This window comes from Cyclopterus lumpus, chromosome 12 (genome assembly GCF_009769545.1).
Source record: "Cyclopterus lumpus isolate fCycLum1 chromosome 12, fCycLum1.pri, whole genome shotgun sequence".
Classification (NCBI taxonomy): domain Eukaryota; kingdom Metazoa; phylum Chordata; class Actinopteri; order Perciformes; family Cyclopteridae; genus Cyclopterus; species Cyclopterus lumpus.
The window spans coordinates 9009775-9023658 of NC_046977.1; the positions used below are offsets into that span (position 1 = coordinate 9009775).

At 42.1% G+C, this 13884-nt stretch overlaps 2 protein-coding genes across 3 annotated transcripts; one reads left to right on the forward strand and one right to left on the reverse strand.

Annotated features, from left to right (window-relative positions):
* Positions 1-3575: 3575 nt before the first annotated feature.
* Positions 3576-7086, reverse strand: LOC117740289 (ADP-ribosylation factor-like protein 3). 2 transcript variants are annotated; one of them, XM_034546584.1, is made up of 6 exons: positions 6467-7083; positions 5299-5442; positions 5048-5164; positions 4888-4938; positions 4485-4670; positions 3576-3909 (listed from the first exon to the last, which is right to left on the reverse strand). In XM_034546584.1, exons 1-6 carry the CDS (start codon positions 6467-6469, stop codon positions 3862-3864), a joined length of 549 nt encoding a protein of 182 aa, XP_034402475.1. In that variant the 5' UTR covers positions 6470-7083; the 3' UTR covers positions 3576-3861. The 2 variants fall into 2 exon arrangements, with proteins under 2 accessions (XP_034402475.1, XP_034402474.1); XM_034546583.1 differs by having other exon boundaries at positions 3576-4670; positions 6467-7086.
* Positions 7087-7141: 55 nt separating this feature from the next.
* On the forward strand, positions 7142-10997 carry wbp1 (WW domain binding protein 1). Its single transcript, XM_034546582.1, has 4 exons — positions 7142-7410; positions 8150-8252; positions 8567-8734; positions 9216-10997. Exons 1-4 carry the CDS (start codon positions 7348-7350, stop codon positions 9761-9763), a joined length of 882 nt encoding a protein of 293 aa, XP_034402473.1. The 5' UTR covers positions 7142-7347; the 3' UTR covers positions 9764-10997.
* Positions 10998-13884: the final 2887 nt, after the last annotated feature.

A 13884-nucleotide genomic window follows, 5' to 3' on the forward strand; every position in this document is an offset into this window, starting at 1 on the left:
TTTCGGACGACGGAAAGTGTTATTTCCTCCCAGTGCAGTTGGAGTCAAGGGTCAGTGAGGGGTCAAGAGCATGACCTCTGACCTCGTGCTATAGTGAAGAGTGAGACACTTGTCAGTCAGTTATTGATTTATGTTCCTTACAGTTAATCCATGTTATAATGTATTGAACATGATTGCGTTCCAATTGCAGTGATTTGTAGTGAAACTATTTAACACAAAAGGAGTGACAAGGACTTGATTAGTGATTTTTTCTATAAAAGATATTGGACATTTTCCTTATGCAAACTATTTTCTCTTTGCATCATGTAACCTGTTGTAACCTGTTTTGAACATTAAAAAAAACAGACAATGAATAATATACAAAATAAGGCATCATTGATGGACTCCCAGATTTGATCATACAAATTCTGTAATAAAACCCCAAAGTCCAGAAGCACAATCTGAAACAGGACATATCCCAGATCCCAGTGCTCGACCTGCTGAATTGGCTTAATGGGAAGTCAGTGAAAATGTGTGGTAGCGTCCCACTGTATTACCACACAACCTCTTGCTTCACCCTGACATCGCTCCCTTTCTGCTTCCTGTCTCATCAAACGGAGCCATGGACCCCCTACCAGGCCGACCCCCTCGCGCTCCGAGTCTGACCCGCTCTGAGGTGTGAACTTCCGTCCCCTTGCTGATAGAGCCTCCCGATCATTTTTATAGTCCCCATCCCTCGCTGTTTATGACTCTGCAGTTTGATTATAGCAAAGGGGGCTTAAAGGGGTAAGAGCCCCAGAGAGGCACACGCACATCAAAGGAGCTATGAGAGGAATGTGGACATTTGTCGTTTGTTTTATCATCCAGTACCAGCACTTATCTGCTTAATCATAAAGGATTGGCCTGGGAAGGAGGCAGGAGGGACGCTGTGCTGGCCGAACAAACTCTCCCCAACACTGTAATTGTTACTGGAGGGATGAGCCAGATTCATTTTGGTTGTCGCAGATCACAATGTACATGGGAGTTTAATTTGAGGTCCAGGCAGAGGACAAACTGTTGCTGTTACGGTAAAGATGCTTCTGAGTGATTCAGCTGCAGCTATTCCACCATTATGCTCCTTAACATTACAGTTGAGATAAAGCCTTCCCTTTTTTTATTGGGTTGAATAGGGGTGGAATAAATATTCAGTAATATATGTTCTCTTGCAAGACAATATTGATACATAGTTAACACTATTATGATACATTATCAATACACTGGCATCAAGTATCATGCATGATTAGGGAAGGAACTCATTATTGATTGATCCGCCAACTATCTTCTTGATTAATGGATTAATTGTATCGTCTATTAAATGTCACAAAAACATGTTCCTCACAAATTCTCTTCCAAACCATTTTCAATGAAATTAAATGAGAGAAAAGCAGCACATCCTCATATTAGAGATGCTAGAACCAGATATTTCCTTTTGTTATTCTTTTCTATACTTTTTTTTTTTAAAACTGTATTTACATATTAATAATATTGATCTGCAGTGTCGACCCCAAACGGGAACAGCCGAAAGAGGAAGAAGAATTTTCCTCAGAACTGATACACTCAAATAATGCAAAATGTAATCCAGTTTTAGAAGCCTTTCATGTTTAGAGTGTGTTTTCCTCCTCAGTAGTACAGATGTATTAGTGTATTGTAGATGTCGGCCTTGTATGCATTAGCATTGTAATCACTGGTCAGCGTGGTCAACTCTATGAGAGGACACATAAAGGGCATGTACATGCTTTGGTTCAACTAGCGCCTCAAAATATCTAGTTCTTTATGACATTAACGGTTATTACCTAAAAGCACCTCTGCATTCTTCTTCAGAAGTGGTTGAGGATATATCCCACCCTGCTGCTGTAGCACCGAAGTGACTGAGCTGTAGTTACAGTGTGTGAGATACACAACACTTTAATTAAGTCACAGGATCTCGCCCCCCCCCCCCCCCCTCCTTTTCTCTCTCTCTCTGGCCCTGAGAGTCAATCAGACTCTCTGCCCTTCGTCTCCCCTGTGTGGGAGGCCGGTGTGCGGGCCTGAGTAGCTGGGAAAGTCCCATGATTTATGGCCCTTTGCAGGCCTGACTGCCCCTCACCTCGCTCATGATAGAGCCAGAGGTAACGAGGACTGGTTGCTCCAATCCACTCTTCTATTTGCTAAATCCAATTTTATTCATTTGGGATTTAAAGGCACTTCACACCGTTTGCCATGTGATGCACACACTATTGGTAGATAAAATTGGAAAGATTTATCAGAGTACTTCTATGTGTAATTGGGTATATTTCTTACAGGCTGAGTGATAATCACACGGATTAGATGTTAATGATTAAGCACTCCAAAGGAAGAGACGGGGCATTTTATTCTCAGTCTCACATGGTAGGGTTTCATTTCCTTATTCATTACTTTTTTCTCTCTCTTTTGGTGTATGCTCCATAGAGCCTTGTAAAGAGCAAATTGAAAGTAGCTTCAACTGAATAACGGTCGGTACGAAAATCTGTTGTGGCTTAATATTTACCTTGTGACTCTTGAGCGTGGTCAAATGTTTGACACCGCTGTATCGACAATATTCAAGTGTACTTTATTGCTGATAACACACTACCGAATGAGACCGAAGCCCATATTGAACCATCATGAGGCATTCCACACTTGTTTCAGTCTCCATCGGAGGATCAGGCAACTCTGACATATTAAAATCAACCAACCTTACATACATAGAGGGACGCACACGAACACACTCACCAGCAGCAGCAGCAGGGCAGTAACTCAAGGCCAAAGGAGGAGGTTTATTTTTTATCATGGGTAAAGGCGCCAAATCATGTTGGTATGAAGGGGGCTATATAAATGCAAATTGTATTGGAGAGCTATTAGTCCTGGAAAAGGTTTATATGTAAATGCCCTATAGGACCACAGCGGCGCACTCGGCCAGTTCGGATTAGTGGGGTTTGTGGCAAAAGTGCTGCAAAAGACAAAACGGAAAGAATAGACAGAATATGCAATTGCCTTGTGGTAAATCATGGTGAACAAGGTGAGCGGCTGAGTAATTGAATGACGAAGGTGTTTCTGTAGGGTTTATTGTGTATGCAAGAGAGCTGTATTGAGGTCTGTTACCTGTGTGCATTTGTAAGTGTCCATGCTTTATGGTCATTTTGTTCATGGTACAGATTTTTTCTGTACCTAAGCAGAACAGAGTGAGGCCATAAGCAGCTCTGTGAACGAGTAAAGTGGCAAATTGTTGAAGCATCGCTCAATTAATATATATATATATATATATATATATATATATATATATATATATATATATATATATTATGATTGCCTGCCTTATTTATGGCCGTATGCCTCAAGGCTGTGGTTGGCAATAGAGCACACTATATAGTGGAGAAAGGATTGGTGATTATGAAATGAACAAATCAAATATGACACAGGAGGCCACAACATTCATGGCAAGTAGTAGATTTAACAATTAGGCATTTAGTTTTGAGAGACAACACTAGCGCAAGGCCGCCCTCTAGCTTTAAATGCAGAGACTCACAGTCATATGATACCAGTCAGTCATGAATCCAGCGTACAAAATATTGAATTTTATTTATGCCTACATACAAAGTACCACATTACAAAAATAACTGTATACACAACAACAGTCTGAGTAAAACTTATTTTACAAGATATGCATTGACAGAGTTAAGAAATGATCATCACCGTCTTAAAAACTTCTTAGTTTTTACACTGCCAGGTGAAGACAGACTGACAAAAGTGGTTATTATAATAAAAAAATAAAAAATATTGTCCTGGACAGCGTAGGTGAAATGCAAAGTGCAAGTGCAGTTGTTCACGGATCTTTTGCTTCCTGAATTATTTCTTTCCAAACTTTATATTTCTGCAAACCCAGTTCATGCCATCCTGGAAAGAAGCAGACAATGTGTTCGTGCTGTTAAAATGAGTGAGATGTAATCCCTGTGAGCCGCAGTTGAAAAATATGTTTACAATTAATGATTGTAATGATGTTGTTTCAATAACATTGTCCTGATGCGGCTGGTGAGGACATTCTCACAGGAGCCATTTCTACGTATGGTGGAGACACAACAGCAAAGCCTCTTTGGTGGTTAGAAACATACTTAACTTGGGACCTTTAATCCGGGCAATTTTTAGCACATATAGGTTGAGTCGGGCGAAGTCCTGTCCTCGGTTGAACAGAACGTAACTGAAAAGTTGCTGCTGGCTCGTCAGTTAACATGAACGTAGGAATTTGACAGGAAGTTTTAAATGTGACATGTACGGAAGCAATATTCACATTTTGTGGTCGGTTGCGCTGTCGTCCTAGTGTACATCCTAAGAATATAAATCAAACTAACTACAAATAAATAGAACATCACATGTTCGCTTGGTCCTGTGAGTTCTCAAACTGATTGCCAAGGCCACTCTGCAGCCCATGCGCTCTCAAATCCTTGCTGTGTTTGCAGACTGTGTGTATTTACCTGCACTCCCTCAGCAGTGACTGCTGAGCAGGCCTGCACCTGCCACATTCGATCCCGGATAGTGTGCAGGTGGAGACTCTCTGCCAGCTCAGACGCTGGAGTGGCTGTCATCAGGTCCTGCTTGTTGGCAAATATTAGCAGTGGGACAGCAGCGAGCTTTTCCTCCTCCAGCAACTCAGACAGCTCCTGGAGGAACGGACACACAAGGGTTGTCAGTGAGATGTGACATATGTGTATTGAAATTAATTACATTTACTTTTTGGCTTTAATTGCACCCAGCATTATTAGAAAATATGCTTGACTATTAGTCTGCACTCCTACAATGAGAACATGTTCCTTATTATTCACACTAAAAATATCTTATCATTGCACTCCTTTAAAGAAACGGTCATGTGTATCTCACCAGGCTCGTCTCTTCAAACCTTTTACTGTCTGAGCTGTCAATCACATAGACCTGCAAACAACACAGTCATAGATATTAGCAACATGGTTCATAAATGGATGATAGATGTTTAATTCTGGCTATTGTAACAACCAGTTAAAATACATAAATGACAGCCTACCAGTAAATCTGTGTTCTCAAAATAATTCCTCCAGTAAGGGCGGATCTTGCGCTGACCTCCAATGTCCCAAACATTCAACTTAAAGCCAGATGATTGAACACTCTTAATATTGAAGCCCTGTCGAAAGATGACATTGATCATGCTTAATGCATTATTTTACACTGGTGAATTAAAGCCCGATTACGAAATCTGGTGAATGGAAAATGAATAAATGTATCAATGTGAGAACATTTCTGTGTGTATATTTGTACTTGTGTGGGGGTGATGTGGCTGATGTCTTCTGCCGCCAGCTGTTTCAGCAGAGTGGTCTTTCCAGCATTGTCCAAGCCAAGCAACAGTAAGCGCACCTCCTTTTCTGGAGTCTGCTTCAGCCTCCGAAGAATGGACAACAGGCCCTTTGGGTGGATCAGAATGCATATTAGAGGTGATGCGACTTCAACGAAACAGCAGGTTCAAACCTGCTAGCACTGTCTCATTATGTTGTTACATGGCCTAAGCTGTATCAGGTAAAGCACCAATCCTCGCAGGCCAACATGGCATCAGGGGTTGGCAGAGGAAACGCAGTGTGTACAGGAGGTTTAACACTCACCCCACACCAAGAACCATCTACAGCGTGAGGACTTAGCGGTTAGCCGCTTGCAGCGACCTACACATGTATCAGGCCAAAAGCTCTCATAGGCCAAGACTAAGCATGTGCACAGTGAATGGGTCGTGTCCAGAGGGGGGTGAGGAAGGCTTTGGCTCAAGCCATTTACCTGGCAGTGTGCTCTGTTACGATGACAATGCTTTCTCTGTACTCTGTGACAGTAACATGTGCCAAATGTAGAATCAATAGACAAATGGACACATAAAGTAATAATTTCAGCACATTTCATTGCACATATTTTTTTTTTAAATCTTGAAACTCTCTTGTTTTCTTTAATTTGTTCTTGATTTTCTAACTTTATAGTTTGTGGTTTGTCTTCTTGCTTTCCCCAGATATTTTCCCCATTGTTAAATCTGTATTGTTGTGAGTGAATGATGCCAAACCGAGAATAAAACATTGTTTAGATTAAAATGACAATCTCAAATTGCTATTTTTAGTGACAACTCATTATCATCGACAACATCAGTAGCCTATTAGCTAAGCTTTTGCTGGTAATTGTTCACCCTGATACATCGAGCTAACTAGGTGCTCCATTCAATTAAATGTGACTTGTTGTCAAAGCATCAACATACTAAAGTACACAATACTATTGATATGAATTTTAACACAACATTCACTGTCATGCAATGCTAGCAAGCTATACCAGTTTTCAATCAGACTCAAGTCTCGAAACAACAACTACCATTCAATGAAAAAACTAATTGAAATACTTTATTTAGCTACTTAATGAATTGATTCCAAAGCAGCCCCGGCTTTGAATCGTTATAACTCACCATGTTTTTTTCAGGTGTTGTGGCGGTTGCCGCTTGCTCCGACTACGTGGATTAACGCTACCAACGCAACCATGCTTCTTGGTAAAAACAACCGTTAATTTATGTTGGCGTGACGTCAGCGTAAACAACGTGACAGCCTCTCTCAGCATGAGGACCGAAAATGCACCGTGCAAAATAAGACAACTACAAATATTTGTATGACTTCTATATGAAAACAGAAATAACAAACTTACTTTGCATTTTTATTTTGTCTTTCTTTTAGTGTGGAATTTCTTTATTGTTATTGATTTATTGTTTACTATGTATGTACTTATTTAAGCGCATATTCTGTAGTTGTATTTAGCCTATTTATTCATTACTATGTGAAGGTTGATTCTGGAAAACTTAAACTGCGAATCAACTTTTGAATGTTTATAAGTGCTGCTCCAAGCGAGAGCTACATTGTGAATACATAACAATTAATGACGTTATTTAATAAGAACATTATTTTGAGCAACACGGTTCTTAACGTTTTTAAGTCGTAATCTTCTGCATTGAAGTTGAATGTCTTAACTTATCGATCCAGGACTAACTACAAGGCGATAACCCTTCTTCCGGTTGCAATTCGCCATTAAAAGAACAGGAAGAATTTAACTTGCGCTGTGTAAAAGTGAGATTATAGGTGTTCACAGACGCACACGCAGCGCCCTCTAGAGTTGAGAAGGCGACAGCGTTTCGTGTTACTACTACTGTTTCTGAGTCAAGGAACAACAAAAACATGTCCGAGTGCGGCAGGCGGAACACTTAACCTGCAACAACCACCTTCGTTAAACCTCGATAGTCAACGATTCGACCGACTGCTATATGATTTGCGTCGTGTTAACGGCCGACAACCCGGAACGATGCCGCAGAAAGCACTGGGATCCATTGTAGGTCTTCTTTGTACCGGGACCTGTCTAGTGCAGGTAAGCCCGTCGCCAGCGCTCCCGGGGTCGGCTGCCGCTCTCAGTCGACGCCGCGGCTCCTGGGGTGGTGGAAGGCCCTCCGCGATCCTTTTTGTCTCTCCTCCACAAAGGAAACTGGGCACGGTTCGCGCATGACGTCACTGAGTCAAAGTTTTTCGTTTATATCTCGACAGTTAACTTGCTAGAATACGTTTAGGCCGTAGCTCCGAGATGCACGAATGTGTTTTATTACCTCTATTTTCACAGTTTGAACCAAGTATATCAAGATTAACGTTAGCCGTTGCTAACTGGTACCAGGCAGTCAGCCCCAGTTTGTCCATTTTGATCCCCTAAAATAACCACTTTTTAAACTTAAATCGAAGTATGTTGATGACGAGATTAACCATCACAATTTAGTATTGTATATGCAACATTGTGGACGTGCTGACCTTGTTTGGCCGTAGCATTGACGTCATTGGTTTATTGCTACAGGTTAATCTAAAAAACAAACAAACAATTGATAATTGTTCTGGGCCTTTGGCAACATGAATGCTGGCATTCCTTCTGTAATGTATATCCGAGTGTAAATACTTTCATGTAGCGTTGCATTACAGAAATTTAGCACGGACGTGCAAACATACTAAACTGCCAAGTCTAAATATATTCTAGAAATAGGTCAGTCTATCAACAGCTTGCGAAGCGGTTTCTTGTTGACGTGGATATTGACTTTAACTTTATGTACCCCTCGTGTGTATTTAAGGGGAAGGAGTTCTGTTTCGGGGTAAACAATGAGCAGTACCGCTGTGAGATGGGGTACTGCTGTGGAGAGACAGAATGCTGCACCTACTACTATGAGCTCTGGTGTAAGTCATATTGACTCTTTTTCTTTTCCCAATTCTTTATTCATATGAATCCAATGTGTTTGTCTGTATCTCATACCTGTTGTCTATTTCATTTAGATGTGGGAGGTTTAACTCTCAAAATGTGTGTTGATTTGTTTAATCTGTTTTAAGTTTCACTATCACAAAAAAATATACTGAAAAGTAAAAATGACATTACCCTGCAATGTAAGTTAAATGTATTATGCTCATGGACAAGCCCTTTGCCTTGTTTAGTGTCGGGGAGCCTGGCTCGGTTCACAAGTTACCGAGAGTTAAGGGTCTTTCCCCCCTCATAGGGTTCTGGTTGGTATGGACCCTTATAATCATGCTGAGCTGCTGCTGTGCCTATCGACATCGGAGGGTTAAGATGCGTCTTCAGCAGGAGCAACGTCAACGTGAGATCAGCCTCATGGCCTACCAAGGAGCCTCCAGTTCCTTCATTTCCCCTCCACCACTCAATCTAAGTGAGTAGTCTTTGTTTGCTATGTGGACTTTAATGATGCCGTACAGAATTCAACAGTTTTACGTCAGATGAAGAGGGCTCTCTTGGATGGATATGTTGCTAAATCCATATTAGGAGTTACAAACTGGGTTGTGGTGGTGGTGTACGCATAGAAGCCCAGATAATCTTTTCTACAGCAACCGTTTCCAGCATCTCCTATGATGTGCAAACCTCTATTGCTGATGGACACAAGGACATGTTCAACCTCTCTATCTTGTGTCTGTGTGTATGTGCTTTGCCACATTCACGCATGAGAAGTTGGAACCAGTTAATTTCTTTGCCATTGTAGCTACCAAAAATAACAAACGATTATTCTATTGTTGAAATTGTTTTAAATACATTTTCTGTTGATTGACAATTTTTTTGGCTCTCCATGTACAACTGCCTTTTTATGGCGAGGATTTTTTGAAAGCTAAAGCTGTTTTGTATTTGTGGACTTTCAGGGTTCTGGAACGACTGCAAGCTTCCTGACTATGAAGAGGTAGTAGGTCACCCCCCGACACCACCTCCTCCTTACTCTGAAAACCCCCTTGAGACTACTCCAGCTCTCCTCCCTCAAGTGAGCCAGCCAGTCGCCATGGTGCCACAGCCCCTGCCCGAGGTCAACTTGAGGGTGGAAAGTCAGGCCTCAGGCTCATCGGACCAGGAAGCAGTGGCGATGTTGATCCAAGCACAATGTGTGGCCGAGGAGAACGTGGAGGCTTCACTGATGGTGGCGGAGGAGGAGGAGGAGGAGGAGGAGGATGAGGAGCTTGTCACTCGACGTCGCCACGTAACCGGCGACTCGGGGATTGAGGTGTGCGTTTGCCAGCTGGATGTGGACGAGGGCTCGGGGCTTGAGGGGGAAAGCGACGAGGAACACCGGATGTGCAAGGTCACCGATCAGGACTGCTGCTCCGGACACCAGCGGCAGACCTTCAGACAGAAGGAGCCCCCCTCTGAGCTGCCCAGCCAGACTGCCAGCACCAGCACGGGAGACCACATGGTGTGATCCACAGCTTAACTAAACCAGTCAACCAGCGTGGCTTTGTGCTTCACGCAGGGTGATATTATCATCATTGTCATCATCATCACCACCACAGAGACTGTTTGTTTTTAATTCCAGATGATCGTGATAACTAATCCTTTAATGGCTCCTGATGAGGAAACATGAATAACATTGTGTGGACCAACTTTTGTTTTTTTGTTTTGCTTTTCCTTTAGTGGGGAAACCAGCAAACACATTTGGTATGTTTTTGTTAGTATTAAATTAGAGAGCGTCATGGTTAGTGAAACGACAACAAATGATTGTGACTGAAACCAGAATTGACTGTTTCCCTTAGTCCTCTCTCCTTGGGCACTGCTGTCATGTTTCCGTTTCTGTCTATCCTTGGTCATAACATTTTTGGCCTTCCCTTTATCTGACATTTTACCTCCGGTGGGACGGTCAGCGAGGAGCATACCAACGCGGTCAACAACATTTTTTGAGGCAGAGGAGTCAAAAACAAACCTTGACGACTGGAGCACACAATTTCCTTTTACTCAAAGCTGTGTGTGTGTGTGTGTGTGTGTGTGTGTGTGTGTGTGTGTGTGTGTGTGTGTGTGTGTGTGTGTGTGTGTGTGTGTGTGTGTGTGTGTGTGTGTGTGTGTGTGTGTGTGTGTGTGTGTGTGTGTGTGTGTGTGTGTGTGTGTGTGTGTGTGTGTGTGTGTGTGTGTGTGTGTGTGTGTGTGTGTGTGTGTGTGTGTGTGTGTGTGTGTGAGAATCTAGGGCACAGCTGCATGATGATGTCAGCTCTGAGGTCATTGCAACAAGCGTCTGGTGTGAAGTCTGTGGGATGTTTGTCATCTAGAGTGGGGGAGACTGTTGACCCACAAACAGCAGAGGAAGGATACAAGAAGGAGTTCTATTTTGTCTTTTAAATGTCATACCCCGACCCTTTTTGATATCCATTTTGTGGTCACCACTTAGCATGACTGTAAGGAAGGATTAGCGATTTAATAATCGTGTGCACCTCATTGCCCCACTTCGGCGTCTGACTGCATTAAAATCATAGTAAAAGCCAAGAGGGCGATGCCACAAATTTAGTAATCAATACAAAGTTTTAGTTACTGTAGTATGTCGGAGTGTGTAGTGACAGCATTCTAAACATAAGTAGTATATAGTTCTTAATAAAGGATGTAGTTGCTTTTTTTCTTAATTTCATAACCAGCTTTGCATCAATAAAGGCTGCAGCTGTCACCATTAATTGCTACAGAGCTCCTGATTGGGGGGGGGGGGCTGCTAGAGTGCATACTAGTGAGTGCAGCAGGGAAGGGTTGAGTATTGTGCGTTTGTATATCTTTATAGTGCTGCAGCATCTGGTTGTCGTACTTGCTCAGCACTGAGGTGGATTAACTATTAAAAGCACTGGTATTTTTGCATGAGGCATGAACTTCTGTGTTTGTATTTGAGTTCATTAGTATTTTTTAGTAGCTGAGCTACTTGCTTTGCTCATCTATTTTATTAAAAAAATCATAGTGGACTACAGTGGCCCCACAACTGTGCACCCAGGGGTAAAGAAATGGACTCGAGGGTTTAAGTTTGATTTGTGATCTGATTGCGTGAGCCACGCGACGCTGTTGTGCACTGCTGGTAGTTGGTTGGTAAGCTGGTGGCGTCTCTGCGTCCATCTCGCCCTTCCCAGTGAGAGTGGGGGGATTTGCGGTGGTATTTTCCGTTGGCGGCGGAGGGAGGGGTGCATGAGCAAGTCGAGGTGAACGCAGGCTGCAGAATCTATCGTGATTGACAGCGTGCTCCTGTGTTGCATGTCGTTTGCCCAATATATCGCACGGTATGTATTCAGAAGGGCGGCAGTCCTTGTTTTTGTGAGACAGGAAAAACACCGCAAAACAAAATTGTTATTTGTTGTAAGATTATTTTTTTTAAAAAGGTTTGTGCGAGAGACGAGCGGTAACTGACGAGTCAGTGAATGTTTCATTGAGAATTTAGTTCTGAACAATGTCCAACAGCTTTTATTTGTTTGCTCTCAAATACAGTGTCAGAATGGGCACAGTGTAAAGACTTGCGTCAGTCGGTCCGCTCACAGAGCACTTGATGGTCTTTTATCATCGTTACAGGGTGTAAATCCATCAACCGTATAAAAAGAAATGTCCTTGCTTCAGTATCTGGGCTTAATAAGCTGTTTAAACTTAACAGTGGCCAAAACATGTTGTGACTTCACCATTTCGTTCTCGACATATATATTTCTTTAGGTATTAAAAATGATTTGTCTCTTTTATGTTTGGCCCTGATTGAACTCTGACGAGGACGCATTCTTGAAACGGTTGACCTCGTAGCAAGACGTGCTGCTGGGTGTCGGCCCAGTACAGCTCTGGCCGCGTGGTTGTGACTCCAAACACTGCTGTGGCTCAAGTGGAGGAAAACCATACGGCAGGGGCTGATATCAATAGAGCGAAACAAAATTGAGATGCACAGCTGCCTAAGGCTTAAAATGAAAGAAGGTTTAGTTTCCTGTTCATTCAATGGGCCTAATCAACCACGGCGTTAGCGGCCCTGTTGTGTTGTGTAGTCGAGCAGGTGTATGTGTATATATATATGTATATATATGTATGTATGTATGTATGTGTGTGTGTATATATATATATATATATATATATATATATATATATATATATATATATATATATATATATATATATATGTATGTATGTATGTGTATATATATGTATGTATATATATATATATAAGCCAAACTAACATGACAACAGCCTTTTCAGAGGAGCTGTTGCGCTGTGAGCATGACTGCACACCCATTAGTGGAGTAATAGAAGACATGTCTTTGACCAACACACCTCCAGCTGCCACTACAGAGCCAATGTCTTGCTTCTGGAGCTGCACAATACAACGTGCCACTGCCTTATCAGAGTAGATGTTTCTTTCCAGCGGTAATGGTGGTTGTGTTGTTCCTGGCGTAGTTGCTTCGGAGCGGAGGAGCTTCTGGGTCAGTAGAAAGTGGCTTTGAGCTTGTTCCGAGAACATGCGCTCGCTTTGAGAAGAGGATGTGGTTTAAAAAAAGACAGGAAACGTTGAACGCCACAAGATTGAAACTGTCCTGTTATGAAGAGTTTTATTTGCATTTTTTCTTTGTTGTTGAATTTAAATTACTTTGTGTGTGTAGTTTTTAGTTAGTTGTGGCACTGATGGAATTAGTCAAGACCCGATTTTGAGTTTGCGCTCATCCTGTTTTTCGCACTTGGTCTGTGATGTTCACTGGCTTGAAAGAAGGACGACAAACTATTCTTTTTGGTTTGTTGCGATTCATCCTATTTGTGTTTTCGAGGAAAAAAGTGAACTCCAACAAGAGATGGCGTTGTAACCTTCTTGCTAAGGTGCGTTTTGCTTAAATGTATCCATATGCAGACCCGATAATAGGGCGGGGGGAGGATAGGGGTTCTTTTGTGCATGGGTGCACTGGAGGTCCATAGTTTTCACATTGCCAAACAACTGCTATGCCTCTCTGGTTTTCACGTGTTTACAGAGATGATGGGCTATATCAGTCATCACTTGTGGACAAACATCCATCTCACGGAGTGATTCATCTCCTCTGGGTTGTTCACTAAAAGCCACAGTTGCCGAGATCTACTTTCTGAACATGGTCCGTTTTTTGGGTTTGGATGTTATTTTAATGTTGTGGTGGAGCTCATATTTAACTATAGCTGATTGTATACGACCGCGTATGTTTGTCTAATAGGCTTTGCCTTTTTTAGTTTTGTCAACTGAGGTGCGTGATTTATTTCTGCATCACGCACCTCTGTAGTCTATTGTACTTTACTCAACTAGGCTATGCAACAACACACACCTACTGATATATGCTGCAACCCCTTTCTCTCACTCTGTGTGTCATTTGTCTGTGGATTCCAGAACAAGCAATATAACTCTTTCAGTACTTGTGGCACTGCACTGTACTGTAATCTACTTTGGTTGGTGTGCGTACATGTATTTGTTTTTAGAAAACTTGTAAAAAAACAACAACTTGTAATTCTATCTGCAATGATTTGAGAGCGTAGGTTCAGTGTCATCTGAGGGGCTCGAGTTAAGAAGCCTTTCTAGTTTGTATATTCTTTTCTTTTTTT